The 17,828-nt window shown below is 33.6% G+C and overlaps 3 protein-coding genes across 4 annotated transcripts; all 3 read right to left on the bottom strand.

Moving 5' to 3' along the window:
• Positions 1-1,660: 1,660 nt before the first annotated feature.
• Positions 1,661-5,253, bottom strand: LOC137812926 (LEAF RUST 10 DISEASE-RESISTANCE LOCUS RECEPTOR-LIKE PROTEIN KINASE-like 2.1). Its single transcript, XM_068615182.2, has 3 exons — positions 4,332-5,253; positions 3,231-3,266; positions 1,661-3,056 (listed from the first exon to the last, which is right to left on the bottom strand). Exons 1-3 carry the CDS (start codon positions 5,143-5,145, stop codon positions 1,906-1,908), a joined length of 2,001 nt encoding a protein of 666 aa, XP_068471283.1. The 5' UTR covers positions 5,146-5,253; the 3' UTR covers positions 1,661-1,905.
• Positions 5,254-5,567: 314 nt separating this feature from the next.
• On the bottom strand, positions 5,568-8,597 carry LOC137812927 (LEAF RUST 10 DISEASE-RESISTANCE LOCUS RECEPTOR-LIKE PROTEIN KINASE-like 2.1). Of its 2 annotated transcripts, none has more exons than XM_068615184.2 (3): positions 7,672-8,597; positions 7,390-7,425; positions 5,568-6,815 (listed from the first exon to the last, which is right to left on the bottom strand). In XM_068615184.2, the coding sequence occupies exons 1-3, from the start codon at positions 8,408-8,410 to the stop codon at positions 5,677-5,679; spliced, it is 1,914 nt and encodes a 637-aa protein (XP_068471285.2). In that variant the 5' UTR covers positions 8,411-8,597; the 3' UTR covers positions 5,568-5,676. The 2 variants fall into 2 exon arrangements, with proteins under 2 accessions (XP_068471285.2, XP_068471284.2); XM_068615183.2 differs by having other exon boundaries at positions 7,390-7,428; positions 7,672-8,583.
• A 2,692-nt stretch (positions 8,598-11,289) lies between these two features.
• Positions 11,290-15,459, bottom strand: LOC137812924 (protein SAR DEFICIENT 1). The gene is made up of 7 exons (XM_068615181.2): positions 15,172-15,459; positions 15,010-15,085; positions 14,242-14,803; positions 12,637-12,797; positions 12,350-12,544; positions 11,950-12,031; positions 11,290-11,828 (listed from the first exon to the last, which is right to left on the bottom strand). The coding sequence occupies exons 1-7, from the start codon at positions 15,264-15,266 to the stop codon at positions 11,569-11,571; spliced, it is 1,431 nt and encodes a 476-aa protein (XP_068471282.1). The 5' UTR covers positions 15,267-15,459; the 3' UTR covers positions 11,290-11,568.
• Between the last annotated feature and the right edge of the window lie 2,369 nt (positions 15,460-17,828).

The raw sequence follows: 17,828 nt of genomic DNA, 5'->3' as shown, positions 1-17,828 counted from the left end.
AGAAATGAATATGTTCCTGCTAGGGAGATGGGACATAGAGAACTATTGAAGTCTTCTTCGTCTTCCTTCGGTCGGGCAGGTGACTGGGTGATGACCTGGGATTCTTCTCGTCCTCCTGCTTATCCTTCGGCGCTCGGGACTCGGTCGTCGGGGGAACACCGGATGGTGGGGGTACCTGCGAAGGCACTCCGACGCTCAAGTCAGTAAAGCGGGTGGTTAGCTCTCAGGTAGGTGAACAGTAATAATGACATACCTTACTCCTTGAAATGCGTGCTATTTATATTATTCTAGTGGGCCTACCTTGTTGGGCCCGTTTATCGAGGTGGATACCGCTTAGGGTTGCATTACCTAATTCTTGGTGATGGATTAGCTTCACTGATCTTGGTTTGAGCGTTAATTGTAATGGGGCTCGGCCATTGGCTAAATTCTCAGAGTGAGGATCGGCCACCGGCCAAATACCCGTGGCCTTCGGCCGTCTTAGTTGAGTCTTCAACGGTCTCGGTCCCTCGGCCAAGTCTCCAAGGGGTCTTGACCTTCGGTCTCTCGGCCAAGTTCTCAAGGGGTCTTGACCTTCGGTCTCTCGGCCAAGTCCTCAAGGGGTCTTGACCTTCGGTCACTCGGGCGGATAGTCTCTCGGCCAAGTCCTCAAGGGGTCTTGACCTTCGGTCACTCGGGCAGATTGACTGGGCATCGGGCATCCAGATGGGTCCCAGTCTCGCCCGGTACCGGTACAGAATATATATAAACAGTCTTTGGCCTTGACTCATGAGTGATGTGAGACTATGAGTGATGTGAGACTATATTGACAGTATAATATAACAATTTTAATATAGTTAAATCATAAAATAAAAATATATTCATATATTTCTATAATATATTTAAAAATAAACAATTAGTATAACTTTAACTTGGACCTTTCCAACACTAATATATGAGGTGTCCTAACATTTTCACAACCTGACCCAACCTACTGCCAGCAAAATGTGATCTTTCGATATAAAAAAACGATACTTTGATAGTTTTATAAAAATAAAATAACTATTTGCAATTGTATTGTAACAATATAAACTATAAATTAAATATTAATAAAGTTATAATCTACTTACATACTTAACTAGGATTATCATATATTTATTTAGCCAACGAACACTTCTTCTATTTTGATACATTTCTAAGTTGTCCAATGAATAGAAATCTAACAAACTACTTGAAAGTAGAAGAGTTATACCTGAATGAAATATAAATATTTTATTAATAAAATGTAAATTTTTTATAAATAGTAAAAGCTAATTATTCAAAAATTATTTTTTAAAAAGAATCATTTTTTTTCTTACTTTTTTTCTAAAATTTTGATAAAAGAGTACTAAGCTCTTCAAATTAAATACAAACTTTTACATTCCAACTAGTTGCTTACGAAGTACAAAATAACTCAATCCTGAACGATAAACATAAAAATGTTATGTTATTAGCTTTTTTTAATATTATCAATATTTCGCAAGAGAAATATAAAATGAAAATAAAATATACTTAATATCTTGAAAATGAAAAATATTTTATATTTTCTATTATATAAATTAAAAGATTAAAAGATTTAAAATTAACTTTTATAAAAAATAAAAATTTGTTAGTATCATACCCTAAAATAAACTCATAAATTTATGTTAACAACACAGATTTCTCCAAATATGAAAAGCACAAACTGTTTCATATTGTTGCAGTTATATATTCATTCTACATATGCATGCATGAAGCCCCATCACCAGTACTGTCCAAAGTAAAAGGAAAAAAAGACACTGAAATAACTATTACATGAAAATGAAAGACAGATCAAACCTCAAACTTTGATCATCAATACCGAATGTTGTTCGGTATACTATGTTCGAATTTCTGACAGAACACATGCAACTATAAGCTGCATGAGACACTATCAAATGATTCGGACATTGCAGAGGAAAAAGCTGTTGGTCTTGGAGGAGAAGAGAGGAAAGGTTTTGGTGGCATTTCCAAAGAATCTGCACTACCTAACAACATGTCAATCACTGTACTTATGGTAGGTCTGTGAGAAGGAATTGTCTGAATGCACCACAGAGCCACCATAGTCATTCTCTTTGCTATCTCATTTTCCTCACCAGACAATATCCCATCAAGTCCCAAATCATTTCCCTGCTCAAGCTTCTTGTAAATAACCAAGTGTGGGAAATATAGTTCGCTTGAGCGACTAGCTTCAACATTGATGTTCTTCTGTCCTCCAACCATTTCTAGCAGCATCATTCCATAGCTGTAAACATCAGACTTGTGTGAAACACCTCCAAAACTTTTGTTGAACACTTCAGGAGCCACATACCCTATTGTCCCTCTAGCATTTGACATTGATACAATGCTTTCATCTCTTGTGCTCAGCTTAGCAAGTCCAAAATCTGATATCTTTGGGCGATAAGTTTCGTCCAAAAGGATGTTATGTGGCTTAATGTCAAAATGCAGAATCCGAGTGTTGCATCCTTTGTGCAAATACTCAAGTCCTCGAGCTATGCCTATTGCAATCTGGTTCAATCTGTCCCAACCCAAAGGTGGAGTGGTAGTTTTATTTTCTTCTGCTGCTTTTTTGTGAATGTACTTCTCGAGTGAACCATTGGACATAAACTCATAGACCAGGGCTTTTCTGCTTCCTTCTAGGCAAAATCCAAGGAGAGAGACAATGTTAACATGGGATGTTTTGCTTATGCTAGCAACCTCATTGATAAACTCATCGCCATTATCCTTTGACTCGTTCAGTATTTTCACTGCCACAGAACCACCACTGAGTAACTTTCCTTTGTATACAGATCCATAACCACCTTCCCCCAGTTTAACTTTGAAGGAGTTGGTCATTTTCTTGATCTCAGAGAAACTGTATCTCTTTATACCCATAGAACCTTGGCTTTCAATGAAGGCTTCTATAAATCGATCATTCTTCTTTACCTTGCCCAATTGTATTAATATAAATTTCCAAATTCTAGCTTTGTTGCGGCATATGATGACAGCGATTAGAGGTAGTGCAAATCCAGTACCAACGAAACCTGTTAGCAGAGTTATGTAGTAATTGATTAAGATTGTCTTACATGATAATTGATTACATTTAAGATTTCAAGAAGATTTAACATGATATCAGATAGAGAAACAAATTTTTGGCTAATATATGTGCAGAAAACACATGGGTATAATAAGAAAAGTGTTTGTGAAAAAATATGCACCTAAAACCAGCTTCAACACTCTGCTATTCCTGCCACCTGCCACGAAAAAACATGCATCACTATTAGGATTGAGATCTTAACGGACAAACAATGTTACTTGAGAATCCAAAAAATGTTAAATCCTAACAAGTTATGAGAAAAAAAGTAGGCATAATAAGTTAAAGTGAGTGTTACAATTTTCAAACATAGCCCCGTGATTGATTCTTGAACTCCAACAAGTATCTACCTAAACCACACCAACACGTGGCCTACCATTACGCTGGAAGGCAGTGGTAAGTAACTGAAAAATCAACCATGCGGAAAACGAGCAGAAAGTGTGGCATGTCGATTGGTCATGCCACGCGGGTCTACTTTTCTTATATGAGAAAAGTTTTGTTGTTTATATCAATAAGTGGTTTATTATTATTAATTTATTACACAGTACCACGAAGATTCTGCACAAAGTATAATTGTTTATAACAAATGGGGTTCATGTTAGCTGGAACGTCTCAGCTGCAGCATTCAGGTCAAATTATGATGCTAAAACAAACAAAAAACTTGACTCTGTATGATATACTTCTAAGCTTTTTTAGTACCAAACCAATAACTATTGCCATGTAGGTCCCGTATATTTTAGACATGTCTCTGTCTCGTGACGCACATTCCCAATTAATATATTCCCCTCTACAGTCTAAAAATGTAATGAATATAACAGGAGAAAACTAATACTAGGAAATTATTACTAGTTTTGAGGTTTCTCTTTTGAGTTTTAATACCATAAGTTTACGAACATAACAAAAGCTTTTGTGTTTCGCAAGCTTTTATGTAACAGTGATAACAATCTCTTTAGTGTTAAATACTAAATGAAAAGAGCAATTGGTTTTTCTATAGGACCATTTTCATTAACTACGTTTTACACTTAGATTATAACAAAGGTAGGAAGAGATGAAACGGAATCTCCTTCATTATATATCTTCACCTTCATCGAAGTATATATAGAATGAGTTAAACTTGTGTGTGAATAAGACCAAAATGACACGACACTAAATAATAGAAACATTTTTTATCTATTCGAGGTATTCAATTCCAGAAAATGAAGAGATAAGAGAAAAGAGAACATACTTTTGTGAGTAGAGCACACTGAACCATGAGTTTCATCTGAGCAATAACATGAAAACTGATCGGAGTTCTTCTCGTTTGTTCCACATGCTCCTCCAGAATCCCTGCATGCTGTGCACTGAGAAGTCCACTCTGCATCAAACTTCACATCAAATCCTTGATCCAACGCTTTCTTCAGCGCATCTATTCCGTTCTCAGAATCCCAAACAACACCCTGTGAGACTTGCACCATAACGCTAACCCCGCAGTTCTGAAGCTGCTTCAGCTGAGTTTCATTGACCGCATAGAAAGCGTGTTTATTAGTATCATTCCGACACGTAAAAGTGTTTCCCCCAACAGAATTCTGAGAGGGGCATTCGTAGAATACAGTGACATTCTGAACGGTGGGGAGAAAAGAAAAGGGACTGGAACTGAGTGAAGTGTTGGTGAAATTGGAAGAGCAGCTATCATAGACAAGGTCTGTTCGCACCATTCTCATGGTGGAAGCCGTTTGGTTGATGTGCAGTACATGGAAGTTTTGGGAACCAACTTGAAGCGAAGTGTTTTGGTCATGCATGCACGTGAGCTTGAAACCATTCCGGCCACAAAACTGAGGTCGGTTCCCTCCCCAGAAAGGATAGGATATGTTTGTGAGAGTTCCACAGCTGAAAGATTGGCTGCAAGTGGCGTAGGTGTTGTTTTGTTGAGAGTAGGATTGTGGCAAAGTTGCTAAGAAGAAAGCAAGGGCGAGTATGGATGCAAGGAAGGAGGAAGGGGTGGTCATAGTTGGATGGCTGGAGGGAAAGGTTTGAGTGATCTGAATGGTGAGGCCTGGCATGCTTTTGTTGAAAACTCTGTCACTGAGAACAGACAACTGGGAAGGTTCTTGGCTCTTTAAGGAAAGAAAATTAAGGCAAAACAACAAGATTTATAAAGTGGTGTGTATTTTGTTTGTTGATTGTTATTATATATCATTATGTTGAACGAGGATGGATAAAATAATTTGAGTGGATAACAGAAGTTTCATTTGACTTAGGAGAGTGACAGCAGAAAAGAACCTCTTTGTGGAACTTTTTGCCCTTTCACACGGGTAGCTTTTGGTGCAGGCAATTTATACGTGTCTCAGAAAAGGACTCTTACGAAAAATGAAATTGTCCTGAGAAGTATCTTAAGATTTCCAAATCAGTCTTTTTAATGTTTTTATATGTGCAGATCCGTATTATTTTATTTTAACATGTACCTATAAAATGTGAAAAAAGCTCCGAGCAGAATGCAGATATATATTATAATTCTACACTACTTACAGAATCCTTAAGAGTATTGGAAAGTTGCCTTTCTAAATGGAAACTTAATTATACAATAGTTCTAATCAATCACTGCTACTACTACTGGTGCAAATATCCACTTCAGTGGTGCAAATATCCACTTCAGTTTTCATAGGAGTAAATAAGAATGGCTCAGGTGGAATTTGCAATTGATCCATGCTTCCTTCTAACATTTCAACCACCCTACTCATAGCAGGCCTGTCAGAAGGGATTGTCTGTATGCACCACAATCCCACAATAATCATTTTCTTACAAATCTCATTTTCCTCTGGGGTCATACCTTCATGAAATGCTAAATTTCTTCCCACCTCAACATGCTTGTATATCCAATGGGGAAAATATGTCTCACTTGAATGGCTTGCTTCAATGCTGATATTTTGCCTTCCTCCAACCATTTCCAAAATCATCATTCCATAACTATAAACATCAGATTTATATGACACCCCTCCAAAGTTTCTGTTCCACATTTCTGGAGATATGTACCCAACTGTCCCTCTAGCATCATACATAGATATGATACTTTCTGTGTTTGAGCAGAGCTTGGCCATCCCAAAATCAGAGATTTTAGGACAGAAATTTTTGTCCAAAAGAATGTTGCTTGGTTTTATGTCAAAATGTAATATCCGAGTGTTGCACCCTCTGTGCAAGTACTCCAATCCTTTGGCTATTCCTTCAACAATGTGGTGTAGTCTTTGCCAACTCAAAGGTTGATTAGTTTCTAAATTCTTGTTGCCAATGTACTTTTCAAGTGATCCATTGGGCATAAAATCGTATATAATAGCTTTCTTCTTGCCTTCAAGACAGAAACCAAGGAGATTAACAATATTTACATGGGATGTTCTACTTATGCTTATAACCTCGTTGATAAATTCTTCCCCGTTTCCCTTGGAAGCATTCAGTAGCTTCACAGCCACGGGAGATTTGTTGCATAGATTTCCTTTATATACTTGACCATAGCCACCTTGTCCAAGTTTGGATTCAAAAGAATTGGTCATTTTCTTGATATCTGAATATGAGTATCTTTTTATGGGAAGAGGTCCATTATTTCTGATGAAGGCCTCAATGTCTCGATCAATCTTTTTGGCCAGCCGAATTTCTGACAAAATTGGTGACAGTTTTCGTCTAAAAATGTAAACTACGACACATGTCAGCAGTGCACCAATTCCTCCAGCTATAATTAAACCTGTAAGCAAAAGTAGAAGGTAATTCAGCTCTTCTATTCCTTGACATGAAAGTTCTGAAATTTTGATACAATCACTATCATGTGAGAACGTTTATTTTCGAGTATGTCTTGGTTTAGTTTAACTTCTAAATTCGGTGAGATAAATTATGATTAACCACATAAATCATTTGCTTTTCAATATAAGCCTGAACTAGTAACAACAGACAAGTCATCAATTCCTTCTTTAAACATGAAACTTATCTCACAGAGGTTTCTCCTTTATTTCTTTAAATGACTAATTTCTTTCAACTCTGGAGAATCCTAGTTTATATTTGTTGTATATTTCTTTTAATCTGTTCTCTTTACTTGGTCAATAAAATCTAAGGCTTTGGGAGTTATTTGTTTAATAAGATTACGTTGCCTAAACTTAGGAGAAAGTTAGCACATGTGCAAATTTGTGATTCCGATGTATCAGACACAGTTACTTTTAAAGGTTTCTGTTATCGAAAATTGTATCAAGGAGGTTGTAAACAGATTATAAAGTGAGTACAGTTTTTTGTGAAACAAGAAATATAATTCAAGACATAAATTATACCTATAATTAATCTTGACAAACCAGCACTGCTTCCCCCTGCTATTGAAACAGAACACGATCAGTTGAATAGTAAAACTCATGTAACCATATTTTTCAATTCTTAGAAGTTAATAAAACTCAATTCTGTAATATGTGGAAATTGTTGGAACCATGATAATGCCCAATTATTCTTATTTAGTTGATTTCCAAGTGAAAACTCAATTTTAGATTGACTTAGGTAAGGTTTATATATTATGAAATATCATAATCTTTAATCTCCAAAATATTTGGCAACAAACTTACCATCACATGTGCTGTTTTTTGTACTTCCATCTTTGCAGAAACACAACACCTCCTTCTCAGTGTTACTGTAGCCACAGACTCCATCACTAGCCTCACACTGAACGCAATACGAAGCAGTGTGCCATTCAAGCACGAACCCTTCATCCATGGCACCAGCAAATTGGCTGATTAAGTCACCATCACTTGTAATCTTATCCTTCATCACAGTCACCACAATATTTTCCTGACAGTTCCCCGACCAGTCAAAACCTTTGGTCTCATTCCCCAACACAAACACAAAAGACTGATTTACCCCAGAAGTGAGACAGGGGATAGAAGGGACCCCAGAAGGGTAGTTACTGCAGTTGTAGTAAAAGCTAAGGTTTAAGTTCATGGGGGAATGAGTAAGTGGTAGGTTGCCTAAGGGAACACTGTGGAGTGCCTTGGGACAAGTTTCATTGAAAGTGTCCAAATCCACCAGATGAAGCCTATGGTTCTCATAGTCTATATCTTTCACCCTATAGTATAATCCTATGTGAGAAAAAGTGTTGTGGCCTCCATAACAGAAAAGGCCAAGTTCATGGTAACCGCAAAGTTGATCAGCATGGGTAAGCCAAAAGGGGTAGCTAATGTTAGGTCCATAAGTGCAGCGTTGAGTGAGACAAGCTGGTGAGGATGATGTGTTGTGGCTCCCAGAGGTTTTGGTGAAGAAGAGAAACAAGGTAGCAAAAAAGCAAAGAAATGCAAATTTGATGAACATTAGGACAAATACAACATAGCCTGTTCAGTATTGGGAAGAAGAGGGTGAGTTTCAACATACAGGTGAAGATTAATCAGAAGTTCCAACATCTGAGGCATGAAGGAAATTTCCTGGGAGGCAACAAAGTTGAATTTTCGTGTCGCAAAGACTTAAAGACAGTTCTGGTCCAATATGAGAAAAACAACGTAATAGACAAGGAGAATATATTCTCCATTTCTCATGTTCACGTTCACATTCAATAAAAATGAATTTTTAATTTATATAAAAAATAATTTAACTTATAAAGAAAATTATATATATATATATATATATGAGTTTGAATTATGATATGGTATAGTCTAAATTTGAAATAAATATTAATATGTTGACATTCATACACCATATTATAATTAAAAAATATTTTTTTCGATTTCTGATAGAGATCTTACATCGACTAGAGATTAGAGTCTTTTATTGTATATAAGTGAATGCAAATCTCAACTTCATGAGTCAGTTCTATGGGGTTGAGTTAAGTTTAAAGTCCACTTTGTAATATGGTATCAGAGTCATTTCGATCCTATCCTAGCGAGTATTTGCTGGGTTTATCATGTCACCACCCATAATATAATTTTGCACTAATTAATATGTAGAAATTATCAACCAACCACATGTTGATTTTCTGAAGTGAATTGTAAGATATGACTTTAAAAGTAAAAGTTGTGCATCAAATTTCAAAAAATGAGATATTTATATCAACGTGTTGATCACACTGTCATAGTAAATGTTTCTTTCTTGTGTGAGAGAGATTGTATTTTTATTTACTGAAATAAAGATGTTTCGATACAATAAAAAGTTACAAAGTTTAAGTTTTTGTTAGAATTATATATATATATATATATATATATATATATATATATATATATATATATATAAAAGAGGTTTTAAAACGAATAATACATTCTATTTGAAACAAAACAAAAATCTTGATTCAATTCAATAAATTGACTGGTATTTCTTTTGTAGTCTATAAAAGTTTTAGTCCACTCCTTTTTATTTCGGAAAGATTATAAAATATGAAAATTATATTTCAGAACAAAATAGATAAATTCAGATTTTTATAGGAAACAAGAAAGTTGAACCCTAACATTTAACCAATTATAATCTTTCTTTGCCTTCCTCTTTACTCTCATTTGTTTTTCTGTGCAATAACATTTATAGATTGAAATATGTTCAATATTTTTGGAGATACCCAGAAAATTTATTTAGTTGGTGAATAATTTATACATACATACAATTTTAATTAAGGAATTCTATTGATTGAAGAAGTAAGTAATAGAATAATTTTGCAGCAGTAATATAAAAAAAATGGAAAAATAGTTATGTTTGTGTGTGGATTTGTGTTTGTGTGCAGCAGAAGGAATAAAAGACAATTATTATGGATGTTATATTTTTTACTTTTTCTTACAAAAAATGATTTTAAAGGAGCATATACAAAGGAAAGAGACCAAGAGGAAATAGTTTTTTAAGTGACCCAATTTAACTAAAATGAATAAATAAAAATAAATCAAATTGAGACTTAACAAAGTAAACATGAAATTATGATACAGATAAAGAATTAAAATAATTATAGTGGTTTTATTAATTATATGTGAAAAATTATGAAATTAACGAAATTGAAATAACTAAATTGAAAATAACTGTTGAAAAAATACATAAATATAGAGACCGAAAATAAATTTAAAAATTTATATGACTAAATTGTGTATAAGACATATAATTAGTTGTGTATTTAGGTTTCACCTTCATATCATTAATTGGGTCATATATTACTTTATATTTTTTTAAGCACTCTGAGATAAAGTAAACTCCATTAAAATTCAAAAACTTCATATCAGACAATAAATGACAACATTATATTCTTGCAATTATATTCTTTTTTTTTTATGTTAACAAATTATTCTCTAATCATATTAACATGCCACCTATCTTTCAAATCAAAAGTGGTATTATATCTTAAAAGAAATAATGAAAACTCACCATACACTTAAAGTTTATTATGATGAAAACTTGCCATATTTTCACACATTTTACACAAAATCTATAAATATTTAAAAATTATGATGGAAGTTGTCATGTTTTCAGACATTATAAATAAATTATAATAAATCTCGTCATATAGATGAAACTTTGAAGTTTTCGAGTATCAATGACTTAAAAGACGTTCAATACATAGAGTAATAAGGTGCACGAAACTAGTATTCTTACCAACAAAACACATCGAAAAAAAAAACATAGAAGAAGGAAAATATTATAAAAAAAGAAGTTAAGACAAAGTGTTATGATTTAGATTTTAACCTCTAGATTCAAAAAGTATGAAGTTGAGAGTTGTGTAGTGTTATGATTTAGATTCGATCTCAATAATATTCTTAGTAGGTTATCGATCTAAGTTAAAAAAATTAATAAAAACAATTAAGTTTATCTAATAGAAAAATCTCAATAAAAAAAAAATATGCAACAAAGAAAAAAAAAAGACTAAATTGTTCCACCTAACATCACTATATGAACTAGACTTTTGAAATAAATTGTAGTTTAACCCTTTTGTTTATAGTAAACTACTTTCATGATTACATTAGTTTCTTTTAAGAGTCACACACATGTTTATTACCTAAAACTTTGATTTTGCAAAGTTAAAGACATTTTGTTTATTATACTTAAAGACTATATATAAACTGAATTATTTAGGGACTAATTAACAAGTAACACAATTATAGTTGGTTTCAGGTTACAAGGAAAGTGATCTGGTGATGCTTGAAGTGGCATCAACTAGCTACAAAATGTTAGAAAGACTTATTTGGAAGAATTTTCCTTTGTTGTGTGATATGATAAAGAATGCATGAAAGTATAACCAAAGGATTGGATAATTTCTAATCATTCATAAAACATCATTTTTTTTGTGATTGCTGAACTTATTGTAAAACATAGCAACACACAGGCACATTGACAATTTCACTTGGCCTAACCAGAAACAGAGAAAAAGAGAGTGAGCCCAATATAAGCCAAGAGAGGCTGCACAAAGTTTATGTAATGGGTCAACACTTCTCACTAAGTCACTAAACCTAATTTGATTCTTCAACTGTTAACTCTTATTTACAGCTGAAAGTCAAGTACTAAAAATTTTCCTAGTTCCACCTTGTGGCACCATCAACTGAGGGCCTTATGCCACTGTCAGATTGTGAATCTGTGAAGCTGTAAGGTATGCCACTTATTAAGGATGTTGTGGCAAATGTTGCATTCACACCCCACTCACTGCACCCAATTTCTGCATTATGGGTTGGTACATAGTTGCCTCCTTCTGCAGAGGTATTACCAAAGTAGTCGTTCTGATCATATGCTATAACTGATGCTTGAAGATTGTTTGGAATTTGCTCCATGCTCTCACCTATAATAGAGTCATAAATTAATGTCAGTGAATTTCAGGGATAGGATTTGTGATTGTAGAATAGTTCTGCACAGGTGAATGAATTACAGAACACACTGATTAATCAGAACAAATGTTATACCTTGGCTTAACAAAGCCCCGTCAATTTCCTCCAACTGATTCCATTTAGCATATGCTTCTCTCACCAATCTTTCCATATAGCTCTGCATATGTACATACCCATTGAAATTAATTATAGGATCAAAATCAAGACCTTGTAAAGTTATATAATTTGAAGTGACAGAACAAGGTTCTAAGTTGAGTTTTTCTTTTATTAACATGAAAAGATAGAATAAATGTGAAGATAGAATAAATGTGCTGAGTGTTTACTCTATCAAAAGTAGCTAAAGACTTAAATTTCAAAGACTAATTCCGTCGTCCCATCAGCAACTATTAATTAGGTAGGTACATATCAAGGGTTTAAAACACCAATCAGAGAACGAGAAGAACGAAAAAGAAACTTGCTGTGTGAAGTTACTTACCCTTGTGAGGTTGCTTAGCTCTCTTCCTGGAAAACTTTGGCCATTGATATCAGCTCTAAGCAATTGGCATATGGAATTCATAAAGATGGTAAAATTATGCCCACGGTAGACATAGTATTTGTTGCCCTTCTCACAGGTCTTTGCATGCTTGATTGTCACATCCCACATTCTCTCTGACATCCCAACGCCCAAAATCTAGTTCCAACAAATACAAATGATTAAAGACCATTCTCAAGTTTATCCTGGTTTTCCATCAATACAAGGAATCGAGTAATAAAGATATGTACCTTTCTGAGCCTCTGGGCATCAACAACAGATAACTTGAGAAAGTCTTGCACAGTGTTTATTCCCTCTCTGGACAGTTTTTTGTGGAAAGCTCCGTCTTTCCCAATCTTCTCTAGGCGCCACACTTCGTCGTTGAGCATAGGTGGGTGATGTTTCTTGTACACTTCAAATGATTCAAAAAATATATATTCAATATAGGACAACAAAACAACACAAGTATCAACATATGAATAATAAACCTAAGTACTGTACCTAATTTTATGCCTCATGATCCAAAAATAAATAAAAACTCTCAATCATCAATTCATCACAATTCGTTTAAATGCCCACTTGAAACGTGCTTCACTGTGGTTTTGAAACCATTGAATTTGGTATGAATTGCAATGAAAAAGAATTCTAAAAGTGAGGGTTTTCTTAAATTCATACTGTGTGTTGATGTATTATTAGCTTTTTACATTGGTGTGGGACCATAGTTGTGATCTAAGCAAAGCCCTCACAATTACTTGTATGTTTGACCATCAATCACTTTCCAGACATCACAAATAAAGAAAGATGAAAACAAAATAAAGGGATCAATATTGCACTGTTGTTGCTTGCTGGAAAGGGTGAAAATGAAATGCCCTGTCTTGTAGGAGCTGTGGCCAATGTACTTTTTCTATTGCTGTAAAGTACGATGTTGATATTGATTAATATATTTGAAGTCACAATCTCTTAACAATTTTAGTAATATAATGATAGCTTTATCTTCACACCAAGGTTCTAATGTAATTTTGGAATGTTTCAATCTTACACACGTTTCAACACTTTTTTTCACAGAAAGTCCAAAACCTGTAAAAACTGATGCCTTAACAACTGAGAACTTTTCACTGTTTTGGTTTAATTTTGTATCCACAAGAGGAAAAAAAATCAATTTCTGCGTAGTAAACTATTCCAGAAACGCATCATAATTTTATCAAGGTGAAAACTATGATCATCATTACTCTCTTTTGTAGTTTTCTCTTTCTATAGTTCTGTAACTCGCCACTTTGACTTATTTATCCCCACCAACCATTTTTTTTGTCTCCCTTTTCTTCCAGATTCTCATGACAGGCTACTTGGATCGATCAAATTGTAACAGCAATAATTGACTAATTGATAATATTATATTAAGTGTTTATTCTCCAATGAACTACTGAAGCAACTATATTAGACTAAATAGGTTGACTGAAGATACTTTTTTTTGCAGACAATCTTTCAAATGACTAGTTGTACCATATCCACAGAAGAAATTATATGTTTGATAGTAAGTTTGTGCCAAAATGTTAAAAGGGTATCGGAAAAAGAGAAGAAAAACAAGTTTACAGTAAGATTGATACAAAAGAAAATCAAACAAAAGCACACTATACTTGTATATTTCTAAGCTATCAAACATATTATTTTTCTAGTTTAGTTTAATGTGACAGAGGCAACCGTTTGACCGAGAAACTATATACACCAATTAACAAGCATAGCACAATACTTATATATATTCATCCTAAAAAAACAAGACAAAAAAAATGGCAGCTGTGTGTGTATGCAAACTATTTGGTATTGATAAAGTTAAAGTTAGAAAAAGAGAAAATACTTACATTCACCACGGTGATCCTTAACAACAATTGGTTCTGTCATGCCTTCACGAATTCTAACAGTTTGATTAGTCCCAGGAGCAACTCTGACAGCAACTCTGAACTTCCTGCTTCTTATCCAACTGGAATTATCAGTGAATTCAATGTCTTCAATTGGTGCAATCCCATTCCTCATGGTCAGATTCAATTCTCCTGCCAGCAACGGCCTCTTTCCTGTTCTCTCCTTCACTATGCGGTTGTTGAATTCTTCACTCGTCCATGACTCGTTGTTATCACTACTATTGGAAGGAAAATCTCCATCAAGCACCACGATTTCTAGCTTGATGGGGTGGGGGAGACTGGTGCGAACCCTTTGACCACCGCTTTTGTCAACAAGAACAACAAGGATGGGGTTCCCATCCGTGTCTACTATTCTGCTTCCTGTGAATATCTTGGGCAATAGCTTCTTCTCGAACATGAGTTCATAGCTTGTTGGTTGCTCCATTGCTTCGATCCTCAACGAAGGGGACCTGGTTATTGAACGTGGAACACAATGCATCATCACTCGCTCCACCTCTTCGTTCACCTGACAAATTAATCATGAACTTTCATCAGAAAACTCAATCCAATGAACAAAACATCACGTATTTCTCATATCAAAACATCACGTATTTCTCATATCAACCTCATAAAATCAGCTTATTACATGCATTCAACACTTTTTATTTGCTTGGCATGTATGAAAGTAAGCTATGTTTCACTTTTTATGCCATAGGGGTATTGATCACTTACCACTCTCCTAAGCAAGGGTTCCAAGCCTGAGAAAAGGTTCTGCAAGTTCTTCACCATGACGACTTCTCCTATTACCCTGTGAAGAAGATAGATTTAGTTGAATCTAGAAAAGATATAGTAAGAAGTTTTAGAACACGAAATTGGTTTATAAACGGAACATACGAAGCAAAAGAAGGTCTTGGTGCAGGTCTCATCCGTTTATCACCATTCTTATTGGTATCTTGATCAGAATCATCCAAAAAGCGTTTGGCAGCCATTTTTTTTGGTGTGCAAGAGATCTTGGGGGACCAGGGAATGAGGGGTTGGTGTAGCTTACAGTGAAGATGAGGAGAAGGAGATCTGCATTTTATACCAGAAATGAAAGTGTGTGAAGTGTGGAATTGGGAGAGTTTAATTTATATTAGTACATAGAAAAGGAAAAAGAAAAAGAAAAGGTGAAAGAAGATTCTTGGAATGTCGGAGGAAGCATCGAAGTAACTAAGATGTTATAACCGAGAAAGCGTATCATATGATGTAAAGACTTGGACGTCAACACCCTCAAAGTCAACCCTCCAAATCCTTATTATGTTTCTTCCCGCGGTGAGAAAAAAGTTCGTAAATACGTACATCTACATAGATACATACACACCAAACCAAAACACCAACGTAGGACCCAGAAACAAATTATCTCATTAACAAACCATCAACTCAACATCCATGCTTTTCCTTCCAAACATTTTTCAACTATAACCTTTTCATATCAACACCCAGAATTGTCTTTTTCTTTAATTTCAGCCAAAAAAAAAAAACACATGAGATTTGTATCTACTTGTATATTATGAAAAATCTTTATCTTTAGTTGATCTTCCAACACACTCTTTACATCGAAACTGTCAACTCGTGCGTGAAACTATATACACTACAAGAAAATCATTAAATATAAATTGATTTTAGATACCAAATTAATTAGTTACTATTTAGTTAAATTAGAGACAATTTTATAAATTAAAAAAATTATTGGTATGTAAAGTAGATTCTATTATTAATAAAAAATTATAAAATAGTTTCTAAATTGGTATATACTCATTAGCTACCAAGGTTTTAGCTACCTACTACTTTATATTCTAAATTAATTTCTATTAGTCTTTTAGAGACTAATTTAGAATCTAAAATATTAGTCACTAAAACTTAAGGCTAATTTAGATACAAATTTATAAACCATTTTATAAATTTTTATTAATAATAGAAACCACTTTAGATATGAATAATTTTTTAGTCTCTAATTTAGTTAATATAGTGACTAATTATTTTTTTTTTCAAGATTTGGTTACTATTTACTGATTTTCTTGTAAGAATATTTATAAGTGATCCGATAACGACGGGACTATGGATGATCTGATAAATTCAGCAAACTCTCGTAATATATACTAGAAATGACACCGTATTAAGAAAGTGAAAGTCTAACTTAACCTTATTAAACTATTTATTTCAAGATCTATTGGTACAGTAAATATAAAATCTTATTCCATCATATTTTAATTATGCAAATTAGATGAAAAATCTTATAATTACTTAGAATCTCAAAACTCATTTGCAGATATGGAGAATGAAAATACAATAAATTTTATGATTTGTATTTGTAAATTATTTTATAACGATAGTGTATGGAAATTGAAGTGTAAGGTATATTATAGACGATTGTTTAAGTGAATGAGAAATGTAGTAAATTTGATGTAAGATATTGGATTGTTATGGTAAGATTTTGTGATGGTCTAACAGTTTGGTCAAATTACGCGGTTCTGGGAAGGATTCTCCGTCATCTTAATAACTTGTATATACCACCAAATCATGATACTATCAACTTATTTTAATATCTTAAACACTCTTTTCAAAGTCCAAAGTGTTAGAATATAACTATAAATTCTAGGTCATACTTTGTTTCTTAGCCACTCAATTGGGGCCACATCTTTCCCATAACCATCAAACCACCTAACCTTTTCTTTCCATTACTATTAACAATTGAAAGTTTAGTATTTAATTTTCTTCAAAATTCCATGTTCTTGTTTTTCTCATTCATATTGATATTTTGAATTTATGATCTGTTTATATTCGATTTAACTTTGGTTTTAGCTTGTTGGTTTATGATTTTTGAGTTTTTGTTTTAGAGTAGTTTGGATGACTTTTGAGTAGTTTGTGTTGGAGATCCCACATCGACTAGAGATTAGAGCCTTTCATTCTATATAAGTGGGTGCAAACCTCAATCCTATGAGCTGGTTTTATGGGGTTGAGTTAGGCTTAAAGTTCATCTCGTAATAGTTTGTTTAGTATTTTGTTGATTGACTGTTTTTGATAAATTGTATAAGTGTTGAAACACCTCTAAAATGATGTATATTTATTTATTCATTATTGCTGATAAAAAAAATTAGTATTAACAAAATAAATTATATTACCCATTCTTTCCAAATTACTACTACTGAATATACATTTTTTAATTTCATATAATAATCAACTCAACGTACTCATCAAGCAAAATATTATTATGCAATCAAATTAATGATTTTTTCTCTTTTCTCTTCCTTGTATTGCATAATCAAGTTTGTTTAGTTAGTTGCAAGGAAGTACACTATCAAATTTAGAATTTATGCAGTATATAAAGTGATAGAAGTTTATCGAGGACAAACAAGAACAAAGGAAAGGAACAGCGTGAAGAACAAAAAAACTTATTTAAGTTGAAAGGATGTACATAATGATGAGAATAAAGAATAAAAAGGTGGGAGGAAAATTATTTAAAAATCTCAATTTGATACAATTGTCTATGAATGGACAAGAAATAACGTTTA

This window comes from Phaseolus vulgaris, chromosome 2 (assembly GCF_051622355.1).
Source record: "Phaseolus vulgaris cultivar YP4 chromosome 2, ASM5162235v1, whole genome shotgun sequence".
NCBI classification, from domain to species: domain Eukaryota; kingdom Viridiplantae; phylum Streptophyta; class Magnoliopsida; order Fabales; family Fabaceae; genus Phaseolus; species Phaseolus vulgaris.
Note: the sequence above shows the minus strand (reverse complement) of the source record. Positions and strands in the feature narration are given on the sequence as shown.

Coding starts and splice junctions, on each gene's coding strand:
- LOC137812926 (XM_068615182.2), bottom strand. CDS start 5,145: ATGCCAGGCCTCACCATTCAGATCACTCAAACCTTTCCCTCCAGCCAT. Junction 3,267..4,331: donor AGTGTGCTCTACTCACAAAA/GTATGTTCTCTT, acceptor TTTTCGTGGCAG/GTGGCAGGAATAGCAGAGTG. Junction 3,057..3,230: donor AGTGTTGAAGCTGGTTTTAG/GTGCATATTTTT, acceptor CTCTGCTAACAG/GTTTCGTTGGTACTGGATTT.
- LOC137812927 (XM_068615183.2), bottom strand. CDS start 8,410: ATGTTCATCAAATTTGCATTTCTTTGCTTTTTTGCTACCTTGTTTCTC. Junction 7,429..7,671: donor AAAAAACAGCACATGTGATG/GTAAGTTTGTTG, acceptor CTGTTTCAATAG/CAGGGGGAAGCAGTGCTGGT. Junction 6,816..7,389: donor TTTGTCAAGATTAATTATAG/GTATAATTTATG, acceptor TTTTGCTTACAG/GTTTAATTATAGCTGGAGGA.
- LOC137812924 (XM_068615181.2), bottom strand. CDS start 15,266: ATGGCTGCCAAACGCTTTTTGGATGATTCTGATCAAGATACCAATAAG. Junction 12,545..12,636: donor ATGCCCAGAGGCTCAGAAAG/GTACATATCTTT, acceptor TGTTGGAACTAG/ATTTTGGGCGTTGGGATGTC. Junction 12,032..12,349: donor AGCTAAGCAACCTCACAAGG/GTAAGTAACTTC, acceptor GTACATATGCAG/AGCTATATGGAAAGATTGGT.